This window comes from Bidens hawaiensis, unplaced genomic scaffold (genome assembly GCF_021521415.1).
Source record: "Bidens hawaiensis isolate Kalapana, Puna unplaced genomic scaffold, B.hawaiensis_p1.1 tig00053294_1, whole genome shotgun sequence".
Classification (NCBI taxonomy): domain Eukaryota; kingdom Viridiplantae; phylum Streptophyta; class Magnoliopsida; order Asterales; family Asteraceae; genus Bidens; species Bidens hawaiensis.
In genome coordinates this window covers 87,565-104,849 of record NW_027506252.1, presented here as the reverse complement: position 1 = coordinate 104,849, position 17,285 = coordinate 87,565, and the positions used below count along the sequence as shown (strand labels likewise).

General features: G+C 39.5%; 1 protein-coding gene and 2 pseudogenes across 1 annotated transcript; all 3 read right to left on the bottom strand.

Moving 5' to 3' along the window:
* Window positions 1-8,851: 8,851 nt before the first annotated feature.
* LOC143617247 (F-box protein At5g07610-like) lies at window positions 8,852-9,589 on the bottom strand. Its single transcript, XM_077089866.1, has one exon. The coding sequence runs from the start codon at window positions 9,587-9,589 to the stop codon at window positions 8,852-8,854; it is 738 nt and encodes a 245-aa protein (XP_076945981.1).
* A 2,919-nt stretch (window positions 9,590-12,508) lies between these two features.
* Window positions 12,509-13,139, bottom strand: LOC143617245 (F-box protein At5g07610-like; annotated as a pseudogene).
* A 2,174-nt stretch (window positions 13,140-15,313) lies between these two features.
* LOC143617251 (F-box protein At5g07610-like) lies at window positions 15,314-16,618 on the bottom strand (annotated as a pseudogene).
* Window positions 16,619-17,285: the final 667 nt, after the last annotated feature.

Genomic DNA, 17,285 nt, shown 5'->3' with positions numbered 1-17,285 from the left:
AAGAGACCGGCTCCATCGGGTTCGTCCCCGCCCGTCCGTACGTTCAAGCTCAAGAAAACCCGTAAGTACAACTCTTGGCTTTTATCTTCATAGTTTAATCTTACAAGTCTTTTAACACTTTTCTTCTTTACGCAGGTGTGGATGTTGACGCATTCCAGGGTGGAGCGCAGAGGAGTACCTCTCCGCCAATGACGGTAGGCTCGGTCAGCCTACCTGAGGCGACGACCCAGGCGCCTGCGCCTGCTTCCGCTGGATCAGTTGCTCAGTCCCTTGAGCCGACTGTTCCAGCCGAGATGACGTCACCGCCGGTGGTAAGTGCGATTTTTACAGCATCTTTCACCGAGCCGGCGGTTACGATTGCTGCGGATTCTGCGGCAGCGACTGCGGCGGCTGCCACCATGCCCCCGCCACCGGCACCGACGGCCGGCCGATCAGGTACGCATGGGAGTACTCGCCAATCTTTGCCACCTTCCCATCTGCCTGACCTTTTGGATGGGTTTCCTTTGGGTTCAGGTGATGGGTTCGGCGGCTATCGGCCTGTTATAGACCCTACAGGTGCGTAGGGTTCCTTTGGCCCTTTTTCACTTTTATTTTTTATCATCTTTTCCTAACTACTTTTTTGTTTTTGCAGTGTCGGATTCCAATGAAGTGTATGTTCCGCGATGGAACATACGCCGAGGAACAACCCTTCGTACCCCTGTGGAGTGCGTGGAATGGGCTCGCCACGCTGCTCCCCATGGTGCGTTGGGGGAAGCCATGGCTAGCTACCAGGAGGGTAGGCTACCCAATGAGCTTCGGGTTCTCCAGGCCCGGATGCAGCCACGCGTCGAGCTGCTTTGTCGTGAAAACGACAAGTTAAAAGCAGCTCGCGCCAAAGACGTATCTCAAGCGCGGGCTCTTCGGGAGGAGAACCAAAAGTTGGCCGCAGCTGCTGCGGAGAAGGAGAAGGCCTTCAAGGCCCTCGAGGTTGAGGTTCAAGCGCGACTCGAGGCCCGCTCCAAGGCTGCCAAGCTGTTAACGAACAGCTTCGGCTGGCTAAGGAGACTGCGAGGAACGCAACCGAGAGGGCCACCAAGGCTGAAGCCGTTGCTGAGCCTTTACGCGTGGAGAACGAGGAGCTCAAGGCCAAATTGGAGGCTCTCCAACGTGCTCATGATGCCTTGGCGATGGAGGATGCCAAGAAGCTTCAAGAGATCCTGGACCAGAGGGGCGTGCTTGACCACACCGAGCGAAGCTTAAGGGCGTTGAAGAGGCTGCTGCAAAGGAAGTGCTACTTGCCAACCTTAACAAAAGCGAAGCCGAACGCGCCCGCACCCAAGCTCAAGCCGCCCTCCAAGAAGCTCTGGTTGCCAAGGAATGGCTTCTTCGAGAAGCGTTACCTCAGGTATGTTTAGCTTTGCGTCTTCACGCTTTCCTTTGTACATAGAAAAGGTGTTTGACACTTGTATATTTTCTTTGTAGGTTGTGCATCGGGTCTTCTCAGAGACTACTTACGATGATGCCATGAGCGCAGCCCTCAACGCTTCTCACGAGGATGGGGAACGGGCCGGCTTCCTGCTTGGTCTAGGGTTCGTTGAGAAAGGCTTCCCGCCTTCCAACTTCCCTTTGTACAATGTTGATACTGAAGCCATATACGACCAAGCAGTAAATCAATACGCCGCCTTCCCGCATCCAGTGGTGGAGAAGGTGAACCAAGTAGCTGCTGCTGATGATGGGTTAGCTATCCTTAAAGCCTTCCTCGAACCGCCCGTTCTTCTGATGGAGCGGGTCCAAGTGGAAGCGGCCCTGAAGCTTGATCCTGAAGATCCCTTCCCATTGCTAGGATAGTCTTGTACAGATGTATTTATTTTCTTTTCGCAGGCGGGTAGTTACCCGGCCATTCTTGTAATAATTCGTTTGTGAAATACAAATCTTTTTGCGTATAAGATTGTTACTTCCTTCTTTGGGTTTCTTGCTTTATAAACTTATGACTTGCATACTTAGTTAAATTAGCAATTTTCCAAGTGTAGAATAAGTTAACCTGTTGAACGTGGTTGATAATGGGTTAAAGTTTTGCTTCCTCTTTCGTGATTGTGCGGGTAGAACCGTCACTTGCACTTAGTAGGATGGCTAAACTTTAACCTTCATCTGACCTGCGTGTAGGTTTTCCTCATCTTTTGAGGATAAGTTAACCTTTGAACGTGGTTGATAATAGGTGTGAAGTTTTGCTTCCTCTTTCGTGATTGTGCGGGTAGAACCGTCACTTGCACTTAGTAGGATGGCAAAACTTTACCCATATCTGACCTGCGTATAGGTTTTCCTCATCCTTTGAGGATAAGTTAACCTTTGAACGTGGTTGATAATAGGTGTGAAGTTTTGCTTCCTCTTTCGTGATTGTGCGGGTAGAACCGTCACTTGCACTTAGTAGGATGGCAAAACTTTACCCATATCTGACCTGCGTGTAGGTTTTCCTCATCCTTTGAGGATAAGTTAACCTTTGAACGTGGTTGATAATAGGTGTGAAGTTTTGCTTCCTCTTTCGTGATTGCGCGGGTAGAACCGTCACTTGCACTTAGTAGGATGGCAAAACTTTACCCATATCTGACCTGCGTGTAGGTTTTCCTCATCCTTTTGAGAATTTTGTTTTGAACCGTTCGACGCGCGGTTGTCAATAGGTTAGTGTTCAGTTTCCTTATTATGATTCGTGCGGATAGACCGGCACTTTCATTTTTGGGTGCTGAACCTTTCCCCTTCAACTGACCTGCGTGAAGGTTTTTTCCTGTTATTGGGTTTGTGCGGGTAGGACCGCCTTCCCACGCAACGACTTCACGTAATGTGAATGCCGTTACCAGTGTTGCATAGTTTAACCGTTCGACGCGCGGTTGTTGATAGGTTATTGTTCAGTTTCCCCATTATGATTCGTGCGGATAGACCGGCACTTTCATTTTTGGGTGCTGAACCTCTCCTTCAACTGACCTGCGTGAAGGTTTTTTTCACATTATTGGGTTTGTGCGGGTAGAACCGCCTTCCCACGCAACGACTTCACATAATGTGAATATCGTCATATTAGTGTTCGGAAAAGTAAAATCATTAGCTTCGATGTTCTAAAGAGAATCATTTCCATTAGAAGTGGCTCTTGGCCTTTTCTTTACAAATTGGAATTGATTTACATGCAAACTGTGTAAATGAGCTCCCTTCCATGTTGTTGGGATGGGAGTGCCATCGAGCCGATACGCACCTGGTTCGGGATCTCGTTCTTTACGCAGCATGTAGTCTCGATATTGAAGCTGGAATTTTTATTCGTGTTTTCCCCAGCTGGGGTTCTACACGCACCCGCCTGCTCAGCCTTTATTGCGCCACGAGGTGCGCGAGCGTCCCATCTCTGACGAATGCTTCAACCATGTCTTTTACGTCTATGCATTCTTCAGTGTTGTGGCCTTTTGTCTTGTGAAAGTCACAGTATTTGCTCCGATCAGCATCGTGACGATGTCGGATTATTGGAGGCTTTGGCCACGGGAGCTCTTCAGTGGCGAATATCTCAGTGACGCTTTTGGTGAGTGGCGTCCATCTGGAGTTTCGGTGCGGCTGTACATTATCCTTTCCGCCCAATCGATGTTGCAAGCCGGATGAGGTGTCAAAGTTTACCCTTGACTGCCAAATGCCTAGCTTCCGCTTTTTATTTAATCGGGCGGTGAGGACATTGTCTTCTCTCGTCTTCTGAGTGTAGAGGTTTGTGCTCTGTGGGAGATCTCTACCCAGTTGCTTCTCCGTTTCCGCATAGCGTTTTGCTGCTGTCATGATGGCATCCCATGTGGATGGCATGCCATCTTTACCCGTTAGGGTGCGGATGAGCTCTGGGTCATGTGCGCCCTGGATGAAGGCAGCGCGAACAAGATCTTCACTGATATTGCCCAAGCTTAGCTTCTTTGAGTTGAAGCGAGTGATGAAGTTTGGCAGAGATTCATCTTCTTCTCGTATGCATTTGAGGATTGTCCATTGCTCCTCGGTATACTTCCGTTGCTGGCTGAAGTGTTGGCTAAACTTCTGCTGGAAGTCTGCCCAGTCGTAAATGTGGTTGACCGGTAGACGATCAAACCAAGCTCTAGCAGCCCCTACAAGCGTCATTTGGAACATGTAGCACCACGTGGGTTCCGTCCAATTGCTGACGGTTGCCCCCGCTATGAACCTGTTCAAATGATCGTCTGGATCAGATATACCGTCATATGTGCCTATGTTAGGCATTTGTTTGGCACTCTTTGGGGCGATTGCTTCCGCAATGTCCCTTGCAAACTTGGACGTTCCTGTATTTGCAACGTTTGGTCTGAACGTTTTGGAGAAGTCTCGTGGACTTCCATCTGTGGTTTTTGGTTTGAAGGCTTGTCCAAAATGCCTTTTCGGTTGGGATTCCATTTCCTTACGCTTCCCTTTTGCCCTATGGCGAGGGTTCGCGTCGGAGTCGGATTCCTCCGAGTCATCCTCCCAGTATTCGAATTCGTCGGCCTGTTGTACGGAACGCAAGCGTTCGTTCAACTCGGCCTGGAATTCCTTTTGTCGTGCTTCCGCCCATGCCTTGACTTCATCGAGAGTTTGGCGGGGGAGTCTTCGTCTCTCAACCTGGGTATCAGTGGATCCTGGTAGGCGATCATTTACTGCACTTGCCCCAGCATGAGTAACTGGGGTAGTGTTTGTAAAATTTACTTCACTTGCCCCGGCTTGGGTAACCGGGGTAGTGTTTGTAAAAACTGTGTTATCGGTATTCCCCCCAGTAGCTGGGGTTGTGGTTACCGGAATTTCTCTAACCATCTTTGTAGAAGTTTGAAAAAACTGGAGAAAAATGTAGTTCTAGCTTTATGCACGGATGGCGCCAATGAAGAAACACTAACCGGACCCCTGGCAGATTACTGATAACCTGGGGGTTAGATAGATGTTTCCCACGAGGGGTTAGACCCTTTGAAGATGGTTCTTCTGATAACCTGCAAAACAGACACCGTGAGCTCGTCACTAAGAAGGGGGGGTTCCTCCTTGTGACCACCCTCCGGCGTGAGAATCAGACTAGATTGCTCTTTAAATATAAAAGTATATTAAGAGATTGCTAGAGCAGATATCAGGTATAATATGATGATAATGTGATATGATATGATAAGATGAGATGGTCATACCATTTGTGGTATTTATAGCCGAAGGTAGGTTTCCAAGGAGGTATGGCCGGCTGCAACAGTGTTCCTGTTCCACCAACAGTAGCCTACGCACGTGCCCTGCTGGTAGTTGGTGGGTAGGTAGCGGCTGATAGCGACCAGGCCTGCTGTATACTATTTCTTTTCCACCAACTGCCGGCTACGCACGTGGTATGACAGGAGTTGGTGAGTAGGCAGCGGCTAATAGTGACATACAGTGTAGGAACATGCTGCTCGCCATACTGTTGTCCATAAGCTGTCGTATCTTTAGTCAGATCTTTTTCCCATACCTCGTCAGGTACAGTACAGAAGATCTTCCCGTATCGTACGGACTGGCTTATTTGGGCGGGAGTATTCCCCCTCCCGCCCTTGTGCGGGATTGTTCCCGGCTTCGCTCATTCCTTCAGGTGACACTGAATGATTGAGAGCTAAGTGCCTTGTGCGTGTAGCCTTGCTGCGCGGGTGGCCTTCCCTAATGGCTTGTATCCGAGGCTGCGGGGACAGGCGGAGTTCTTCACCATTGGGAGGCATTTCCTGCGGGACCAGCTTGCGTACTGCGCGTAAGGACGTCACGTCTCTGAGCATGGTTGGTCCTGCGGATCCAGTTGTTTTCTGCGCAGACGTCCCTGTTTAAGGTGAGTCTTGCGGGTCCAACTGGGCTCTGCTGGGACCTACCTCTTCAGATAGTGTTCACAGAATCAGTACTAAGTTTTGCAAATATTTCATAAAGAATTAACAATGATAATAAAACATTAAAAATATATTGATTAGTAACTTCTTATTAACAATAATTAGTTATCAAAATAACAAAACTAGTTAATTTACTGACATACCCTTGTGATTAAATAAACTAAAAATAAAAAAGAAACTCTGTCATTGGTTAAAATGACTTATCGCACTTCTCGCATTACAATCACTTCTCGTATGAACCTAATCCTATATATATATATATATATATATATATATATATAATTTTATGAAAACATAAATAAAAATAATTATAATTATATTAATGATAAATAGTAAACGAGTCGTGCCCGGGCCGAGGTCCAGCTTGAAAATCTACTCACGAACCGAGTTCAAGCTTTGTATAAGTTAAACGAGCCGAGCTCGGGCTCGGCTCGGCTCGTTTGAACCCCTAAGTTTTTGGAGGAATACGGCTTCTACACAAAAGTTGTTTTTGGCTTTTCTTTTTTTCTCTTTTTTCTGGTAAAAGAGTAAATTACGGACGGTTTTGGTTGTTGTAGTTTAGTCAAAATTATTATCTCAGTCTTCCAAACATCAAAAGGTTCAAAATGTGATTTTTGCCAGTGGGGTGTAAACGAGCCGAGCTACTCACGAGCTTAGCTTAACGAGCTCGAGCCTAAAAGTAAACTCGTTTAATAAAAAAGTTTGGGTTTACTTATCAAGCTGGAGCTGGCTTACAAGCCTAAAGAAGCTTGTCATTTATAGTTTGTGATCAATATTATATAGTTATGAAAAAATAACCAAATAATATATATTATGTTATAATTGAAAAAAATGTATAGAAATAATTATGAATATCAAAAATAATTAATAAAAAGTAAACGAGCCGAGTTCAAACTCTATCATGTAAGTTAAACAAGCCGAGCTCGACTCATTTGCACGCCAGTTGTTAGAGCTTCTACATTTCCTCTCAAATCTCATCTCTTTGTTTTTGGTTCAATTTTATGGATGTGAATGGGAGAAATCGACTCTATCCGAGTCATCACAACCGTTCGTTTACGGTAACCGGTGGAGGGAGGCCTAAAGATATTGGATTAGTTTTTGTTTGTTTAATGTGGTTATGTATATTAGATGCGATTGTGGCAGTGGATTAATGATGTTATCAATCACAGCTCACGAAGGGTTAAATAATCATGAAATAAGACAGTAAGTCAATAATTGTGGTTTTTTCTCATTATTATTCTATATACTAGTTATCTAAAATGTCAAAACTAATGTTCATGTAACACACACTTCATAGTTCGTAATATATAAAATATTGTTATTTAAATTTAAGAAACTAAATGATGATCAATTGAAGAATGATAATGGGTTAAGTATATCCATGGATAATCATTTGTAACTCTTTAGCGTCCTGTGAACTTTTTTTAGTTTTTATATATGTTCACGTATAAAATTATAATACTTAAGGTGAAATACACATTTCCTACTACAAAACACAACAACAACAACAACAATAATAATAATAATAATAAACAAATAAATAAATCTCTACTTTGAAGTAACGCATTTGATCATTCTCTTTTTGTTATTGAGATGTAACAATTAGATACACGAATGAGCATATGTGGAGTACCCATGCAACTCATCGATCTATTGTTCATGCAAATTACGAGTGAGCAGAAAACTGAATTAACTAAACTAAAAAAAAATCGAAAAAACCAAACCAAAACATTAACCGACGGTTAATTTTTTGTTTTTTTTTCTTTTTTTGAAAAAAGCGAATTTTCGGTCTCGGCAGCCAAAAAAAACCAATTAATACTTATGAAGATTATGAAGATGTTAAATATTGTGAATAAACTCTGAAGATGAATAAGATGATAAATGAAGATTGAGACTAAACTTGTAATATTTTTTTTATTAAAAGTTTTATTGAATTTTAATCTTACTACTATAGCAACTTTGTACTTCCAGGATTTCACGTAACGCACGCCTATTTTTGTTATTGAATTCAATATATATGTAGTAATACTCTAATACGTTTTTATAAGCTTAAAATTATCATTTTCATTTTTAATTTGTATAACCGAAACTGAAAATAACTGAAAACCGAACGGTTTGTATATTAATATAAAAACCAATGACTTTAGTTTCGATTCCGGTTTCGGTTTCGCCTAAGTACCAGACTGAACCAAATCGAACCATGCCAAGCCCTAATGCAACTGATTTTATAATGAAAACTGCCAAGTTTAGTATGTATTTCTTATAATGAAAACTGCCAAATTTTGTATAACTAAAAAAATTGCCTTGAAAAAGGTGATAGTTTTTAATTTTTTAAATAAAAGAAGGGTCAAAACTAAACTTTTGGATTAACATGTTCCATGCTCTCGTAAAGTAGCCAGGTGGCATTTTGACCCAAGACAGACAAGCCAAGAGCCCAAGACAACATATTTAACTAAAAGGAACTCAAAAGGTGAGTGTGCATCTAGTGCCTTAAAAATTAAAATTAAAATCAAAATGTGTCTCTTTTCTTTGCAGCTTGAATCTAGATACGGGTTTGTATGCAGATGCAAGTGTTTGACGTGTTTTTTGACCCTTTTTTTTATATTAAAATCAAATCCATAAAGGCCTACGAAAAACCATAACTCATTACTAATAAATGTGTGATGTTTCTTAGGCCTAAATATACTTCCAATGTAACAAAACTTGCACAAACACAAACTAGCTCAGTTAAAAGAGTATAAATTTGCAAGCAAGTGACCATCCATTTCAAAATAAATAAAACTTGACTTGTCTTTCTAGTGTGATCTACGATTTAGAAGAACAAATCAAAGCAAAGTATTAATAACAAAGAACACTTAATTGCATAATTTATAAACTAATATTTTAAAAACACAGAATATATAAACAATAAAACAAACCTAATTACCTTTCAGAAATAAGTTAAGGTTTCGATGTAGCGATGAAAAAACGGGAAATTTTCACAGAAATCGTCACACGTGAATTTCATTCTATATAAAAAAATATTCAGAGTTCTTTGGGAGAGTAAATATCAGTTTGAAACTCTTGTCATGAACATTGTATGTTATAATCTTTTCCATAGTATTCAGCACCATGAATGTATCTTCTTCTGTTTCGCCTCTAACCATATCAATGACTTTAAAATCATAACCAGAGTTCTGACAGCCAATCTTCGAGAAAGTGGCCCGAAGCTCATCAAGATGTACTTCGTACTTGACAAACCAGCCTGAATGATCCCTCAACATCTCATAGACAAGAAAACTATTTTTTTGATGATTCACGCGTAATATTAAATGCATATGACCTCTAGATTCCCCAAAATACATCGTCCATCTGTTGAAAGGTATCAACTCCTCCGGCAAAGACAACATATGCAACTTTTCATCATCTATTTTAAAGCACGAGTAATGGCCATCAATAGGAGCCCAATAAACAGCTCCATTCAAGTAAACCCCATTTTTGAACACACGTCCACACGCAGAGAAAGATTCAACGGCAATCTTCCATTTCCTTGTTTCAGACGAGTAGATTTGAATCTGATGTAAGTCCGTATTGCGTTTTAAACCAAGAACACAAACAAGTTTGTAGTGAACACGGTCTGTTTGATGAAATGCGAGACCCATAAAGCATAAAGCTTTACGAGCTCTCAGACCTCCGATGATCGATTGGATGACTTGAAATTGCTTAGTGGTGGGATTAAACACATAATACTTACGATGATCTCTCATGTGCGGTGAAGTATTGCTACAGCAAAGAAGTAACCCGTTACAAGATTGCACGGCTACGAAACCGTAAAGATCATTGCAAAAATCGAGACGGTTAAAAGGAGGAGCGTGTTGGTTTTCGATATTGAAAGGAACATGTATAGAATAGCGAGGAAAAATAACAAAAAGACTAGGGATTTTTGAAAGGTTATTGTACCGGTGGGTGAAATGTGTGTGAGTTAAAAACGATCGCCAGTGTTTAGATACGGATTTGAAACGAAGGATGGAGGTAACGGGGAGGCGGATAAGGATTTCGGTTAAAAGGTCATCGTTAGAACCAACAAAAGCTGCTGACGTAGTAGTCGAATGATGATCTATGGAAGCTTGTGAGAAACATATTTTAAGGGATTTCTTGGTTTTGGATCTGGTGTTCACCATATTTTGAAGAAGATGTTGTGAGATTCACTTTAGTGCTAGGGTTTTGAAACGAAGAAAAGAAGTGGGTTTAAGGTTTAAGATTTTTTTGTTTTAAATATTGACACAATTAGTTTGAGGTTATAGTAAAGCGACACCTTTATATTTAGGTATTAAGATATTATAATGTAACAATTTGGGGTTTTAAGCTTTAATTTTTTAACGAGTTTTTGGGTTTTAAGCTTTAATTTTTTAACGAGTTGGGTATTAACATTAACTTATATTAATAAGATTTAGGAAATTTTAGTTTTTTCAAATTTGAATAACTAATCATGTAACTTAATTGGATGAGGGACTAATTATGTAACTTACTTAAAAAGTATAATATGTATATATAATCATTTATTTTTTGTTTTGTGTTTATAACGTATTATAAAAAAATTAACATATTAAAAACAATGTTTATTCGGTCGGGAAAAGTCGGACGTTGATAAAACCGAGTGTTGCATCAAAGAGTTGACGTGACCTTGGCGGATAAAGCAGAGTGTTATGATATATGGTGAGTCGATACATATTCAGTCGTAACGACTACGTTCGTAATAGTATAAACAACGTTGGTAAAACCCAGGAGTTGAAAACCCCAAAATAAATTGTCAAATTAATATGTAAAAAAAATATAAGATTTAAAACAACGTTTGTTCAGTCAATAAAACTTGGGTATTGGTAAAACCAAACTGTTGTCGATTTCAGGCAGTGAGTCGGTAAAATGATTATTGATAAACCCCAAGCATTGCGTCTGTCGGTATTGATTACGTTCGTTACAGTACCATAACTAAAACAAAAAAGTTGGTAAAACTCGGGTGTTAATAAAACCCGAGCACTGTTGGTTCCGAGCATTGCGGTAGTAAGTCGACGCCTAGGTGTTGCAGCAGTGAATTGACGCAAATCTGGTCAGTTTAGGTTACGTTCATCAAATAAACTCCCCCCCCCCCACACACACACACACACACACAAAAACGACAAAGAAAATTAAGGTAACGTGGCCCACTGTTTGTTCGTCATTTGATCAATGGTGGTCATGTGTTACCAAAGTTCTCATTCATTATATACTAATAGACTAATAGTAATAATTGGTTTTTTAATATCCATGAGCATTTTAGTTAATTTGTTAGAATTTGACAGAAAAATTAACGGATGTTAATGTTAATATCCGAACTCCTTACAAAATTGAAGACTTAAAACCCAAACATGTTACTTTAAAACCTCAGTATCTAAAAGTGTTACTTTACTCAAACCTTATACACCATTAATGTAATTGTGTCTAAAATAGTTTTGATGGTGGTCCCACATTTTTTTTTATTTTTTATCGAACCCTCGTTAAAAAAGAAACTTAACAAACTAACCCGAATGATCCCTCAACATCTCGTACACATTAAAACTATTTTATTCACGATCCATATGGTTTACCAAATGTAGCCGACCTCTTGATTCCCCAAAATAAATCGCACATACACTGTCTGGCATCAACCCCACCGCCACGGGCACTGTTGGCAACTGGTCAATATCTAATCTAAAGCTCAAGTAATTCCCACGAAACGAAGGCCAGTAAACACATCCGTCGTAATAAAACCCTTTGATAAACATGCGTCCACACGCACGAAAAGACTCGATACAAATCTTCCATTTCCGTGTTTCAAAGTAGACTTGAATCTTAAACAAGTCCCCTATACATTTTAAATAACGAACACACACAAGTTTGTAACAAACATGATCCGTTTGAGGAAATGGCAGACACATAAACCCGATGGTTTTACGAACTCGCTGACCTCCCATGACTGACGGGATGATTGCGAATTGTTTAGTGGTGGAACTAAACACATAATATTTACAGTGACTAGTAAACTTCATGAATAAAACAAAACTAGTAAACTTAATGAATAATTCTTCCATTGGTGACAAGGCTGTTAAGCCTCCCTACTCAAGTGCAGTCAATTGACAGGGGGGCGTGTCACGGTATAATTGACTATGACTTTTAAGAGTCAAACATGTAAAAAGAGTCCTTACAGCTTCTTGTTCATATGGCCAACTGTAATGATGTATCATCAATATTCTAGACCAAAAAAACAGTTATACCATTTTTGTATTAACAAGTCATAATATTATATAAAACCTTTTTGTTTAAAAATTGCATAGTGTCGTATAAATCAATAACCAGATAACGGGTTTAAGGAGTAAATCTCATTCGACTTCCTACCATAACACAACCGCACAAACACAAAGTAACACGCGTCAGATGCGCGACCCATTTAAGCCAAAATGTATGCTTAGAAGACCCAAACCTAGTATGGCCCGTTACCCTGCCCGACCTAACCCGACAATTCCACCAAATAAATATATGCTTAGATGGACAAACAAAAGCATATTAATAACATACGACACATAAATTACATAATTTATAGACTAATGTTTTGGAAACACACATTCAACACACACAAACTTAAACAAACTAAATCTTCTTTTAAAAAGAAGTTAGGGATTCGACGTATCGATGGAAGTTTGGTTTATAATCTTTCCCTGAGCATACAACACCATGAACGTATATTCTTCTTCTTCACCTCTAACCACATCAATGACTTTGAAATCATAACCGCCTGACGGGGACATCATCTCCGGGAATGTACCCAAAAGCTCATCAAGCTCTACCCGATACTTGACAAACCATCCCGAATGATCTCTCAACATCTCAAACGCATTCAAGTGTACGCCATTGTCATCATGATTGTTGTAAACTATTAAATGTAGATTCCCCAAAATACATTGTTTTTTTTGTTTTAAAAGGCATCAAACCCTCCGGCAAGGGCAACGTCTGCAGTCGTTCAACATCTAGTTTAAAGTACCAGTGATAGTGATTAGGAGAAAAGGGAGGCCAATAAACAGATCCATTCCAATACCCCAAACTATTAGTATTAGTAAACAAAGAATCATTAATAATCTTCCACTTCCTTGTAAAAGACTAGTAGATATGAATCTGAGTCTTCCACCGAAACGTCCTCTGAGACCCCATCATCAGATGGTATTTTAATCTCCGAAAGCAAACAAGTTTGTAGTGAACACAATCTGTTTGATGAAATGCCAGGCCCATAGCAAGGAAGTTATCACTTGAATTTTCTTTTTTGAACGGCGACTTACGACAACCCACAACCGTCAAGATGTGTTGTCTGAACCGGGCCCACAAATTGAACTCCGTATGGTGACGAAGCCACACCCCCAACCGGAGAAACCCGTCTCCTTAGCCGGCCAAAATGGCACCACAGCCTCGACAGTCAGTAAAACCGGGTCGGAATCAAGAATCGAACCTGGGACACCCAGGTCTTCTATCCTCTTCCTGGCCATTGGGGCAAGCCCTCGAATTAGAACCTCTAGGAATCGGTGGGATGATTGCCAATTGCTTGGTGGTGGGATTAAATACATAATATTTAAGAGCACCCGCGCCACCACTCGGGCCTCGGTCGGTGCAGCAAAGGAGTAACCCGTTACACGATTGGACGATTTTAGCTTGGGGACGGTTAATGTAAGTGTCGAGACTACGAAAAGGAGGAGGGCTTGGGTTTTCAACATCAAACGGACCATATAAAGTAGAACAATTACTACTAAAATAAAAACCAGGAGATTTTAAAATATTATTATCGTACCGGTGGGTGAAGCGTTTGTGAGTTAAAAGCGATCGCCAGTGTTTAGATACGGATTTGAAACGGAGGATGGAGGTAACGGGGAGACGGATAGGGATTTCGGTTAAAAGGTCATCATTGGAACCAAAAACTGCTCCAAACTGATGATCAGAATCCGAGAAGCAGGGGATTTTAGGGGTTTTGGATCTGGGTTTGGTGTTGGTGTGTAAACGAGCCGAGCTGCTGTCGAGTTATTTGAGATTAGGAGTAGCTTGGCTCGTGAAAAAGCTTAATTGATCCAAGCTTAAACAAGCCTGAGCTTGAGCCAACTTACGAGCCTAAACAAACCTGTTATTATATATAGTTTTTAATTAATATATTTATATATATAATATATTGTATAAAAAATTATAATTAAAAATATATATAGATTAATTAATAAATAGTAAAGGTGTCAATCTTGAGCTTGAATAACTACTTGCGAGCCGAGCTCGAGCTTTAAAAATAGAGATCGAAACGAGGCGAACTCGAGCTCCGTGTTACTTAAACGGATCGTTTGCACACCTATTTGCAAGTTGTTAGAGCTTCTACATTTCCTCTCAAATTTCACCTTTATTGATTCGTTTTTGTTTCAATTTCATGGAGGTGAATAGGAGAAATCAACATCGCCCAAGCCATCACAACCATGTGATTACGGTAAACCGGTGGAGGGAAGCTTAATTAAAGATATTGGATTAGTTTTCGTTTGTTCAATGAGGTTTTGTATATTAGATGAGATTGTGACGGTGGATTAATGATGTTAAGAAATTAAAAGATGATCGAGTGAGTGAAATAATGATAACGGGTGATAACTGATAAGCATGTCCATGGTTAATCATTTGTAACTCTTTAGCGTTTCATGAGATATAGCAATTATATACACGAATGAGGTATGGGGTGTACCCATATGACTCATTTATTGTTCATGCGAATGATTTTGCGAAAAAAGATATGAAAGCATTCCTTTAGTATTTATTATTTCTTAATCGATAATCATTTTATAATGGAAACAACCAAATTTTGGTATAAACTATAAAAATTGCATTGAAAAAAGTGACATTTGTTAAATAATTAAAGGGTCAAAACTAAACCTTTGAATAAACATTTTCCATGCTCTTAAACTTGAGTCGGACTGTTACAAATCTGACATGCCAAAGACAAGAATATTCAAAAGGTAAGTGCATCTAGTGCCTTAAATAAATAAATAAATAAACTCATCATTTGTCTATTTTCTTTGCAGCTTGATTCTAGATACGGGTTTGGATGCTGATTCTAAAAAATGTATGAAGTTTCTTGAGCCTAAATAAGTAAATATACTTCAGATGTAACAAAATTTGCACGAACACAAACTAACTCAGTTAAAAGAGAATATGAATTTGCAAGCAAGTGACTATACATATTTCAAAATAAACAATTAAACTTGACTTATCCTTCTAGTTTGATCTACAATTTAGTACAAGAAAAATATAAACTAATGACAAGCATATGAGTTTTTGAAACATGTTATGTGAAATATATAATAATCAAAATCAAACAATTGAAGAACACTTAATTGCATAATTTATAAACTGGAGTAATATTTTAAAAACACAGAATATATAAACAATCCAAATTACCTTCTACAAAGAAGTTAAGGTTTCGATGTAGCGATGAAACGACGGGAAATCTTCATAGAAATCGCCATACCCGATTGTCATTCCATATAAAAACTATTCAAAGTTTTTTGGAAGAGTACATAACAGTTTAAAACTCTTGTCATGAACATTGTATGTTATAATCTTTTCCTTAATATTCAGCACCGTGAATGTATCTTCTTCTGTTTCGCCTCTAACCACATCAATGACTTTAAAATCATAACGATTAAAGTTCTTATTGACAATCTCCGGGAAAGCGGCCCGAAGCTCATCAAGTTGTACTTGATACTTGATAAACCAGCCTGAATGATCCCTCAACATCTCGTAGACATTAAAACTATTTTTTTTTATGATTCACGTGTAATATTAAATGCAGATGACCTCTAGATTCCCCAAAATACATCGTCCATCCGTTGACAGGTATCAACTCATCCGGCAAAGACAACATCTGCAACTTTTCATCATCTATTTTAAAACACGAGTAACGGCCATTACTGGGAGCCCAATAAACAGCTCCATTACAATAAAACCCCATTTTTGAACACACGTCCACACGCAGAGAAAGATTCAACAGCAATCTTCCATTTCCTTGTTTCAGACGAGTAGATCTGAATCTGATGCAAGTCCGTATTACGTTTTAATCCAAGAACACAAACAAGTTTGTAGTGAACACAATCTGTTTGATGAAACAACAGTCCGATAAAACCAATGGTTTTACGAGCTCGCTGACCTCCAATGACCGATCGGATGATTGCAAATTGTTTGGTGGTGGGATTGAACACGTAATACTTACGATAATCTCTCATGTGCGGTGAAGTATTACTACAGCAAAGAAGTAACCCGTTACAAGATTGCACGGCTACGATACCGTAAAGATCATTGCAAAAAATGATACGGTTAAAAGGCGGAGCGTTTCGGGTTAGGATATCAAAAGGAGCATAAGGAAAATGTGTGTTATTGCGAGCAAACATAACAAAACGACTAGGGGTTTTTGAAAGGTTAATATTATCATATTGACGGGTGAAGTGTGTGTGAGTCAAAAGCAATCGCCAATGTTTAGATACGGATTTGAAACGAAGGATGGATTTAACGGGGAGCCGGAGAAGGATTTCGGTTAAAACGTCATCGTTAGAACCAACAAAAGCTGCAGACGTAGTCGAATGATGAACTATGGAAGCTTGCGAGAAGCATGTTTTAAGGGATTTCTTGGTTTTGGATCTCGTGTTCACCATATTTTTTAATGAGATAATGTTGAAGAAGATGTTGTGAGATTCACTTTAGTGCTAGGGTTTTGAAACGAAGAAGGTTTTTAAGGTTTTTTGGTTTGTTGTTTTCTATATATAATCCCTAACTTTTAAAATGTTTACATAATTTCACAAATAATAAAGTAACATTCTTGGATACTAATGTTTTAAAGTAACAATTTTAGGTTTTTAAGCTTTAAATTTTTAACAAGTTTAGGTGTTAACATTAATTTCTGTTAATAAGATTAACGACATTTTAGTTTTTTTCAAATTTGAATGACTAATCATGTAACGTAAATGAGTGAGGGACTGATTATGTAACTTACTTAAAAAGTATAATACTTATATATAAACAATCATTTATTTTTGTTTTGTATTTATAACTTATTATAAAAAAAATTAATATATTTAAACAACGTTTATTCGGTCGTGAAAAGTCAGACGTTGGTAAAACCCGAGCGTCGCATCGGAGAGTACGGCGTGACCCTGGTGGGTAAAAGTTTTACCGTAAAACAGAGTGTTACGACGGTGAGGCGACACAAATTCGGTCATACTGACTACGTTCGTAATAGTATAATCAACGTTGGTAAAACCCAGGAATTGAAAACTCCAAATAATTTGTCAAATTAATATATAAAAAATTATATTTAAGAAGATGTTTATTCGGTCATTAAAACCTGGGTGTTGGTAAAACCAAAACATTACCGATCTCAGACTTTGA

Bases quoted from the DNA above. Each gene is read 5' to 3' on its own strand.
- LOC143617247 (XM_077089866.1), bottom strand. From the start codon at position 9,589: ATGAGAGATCATCGTAAGTATTATGTGTTTAATCCCACCACTAAGCAA.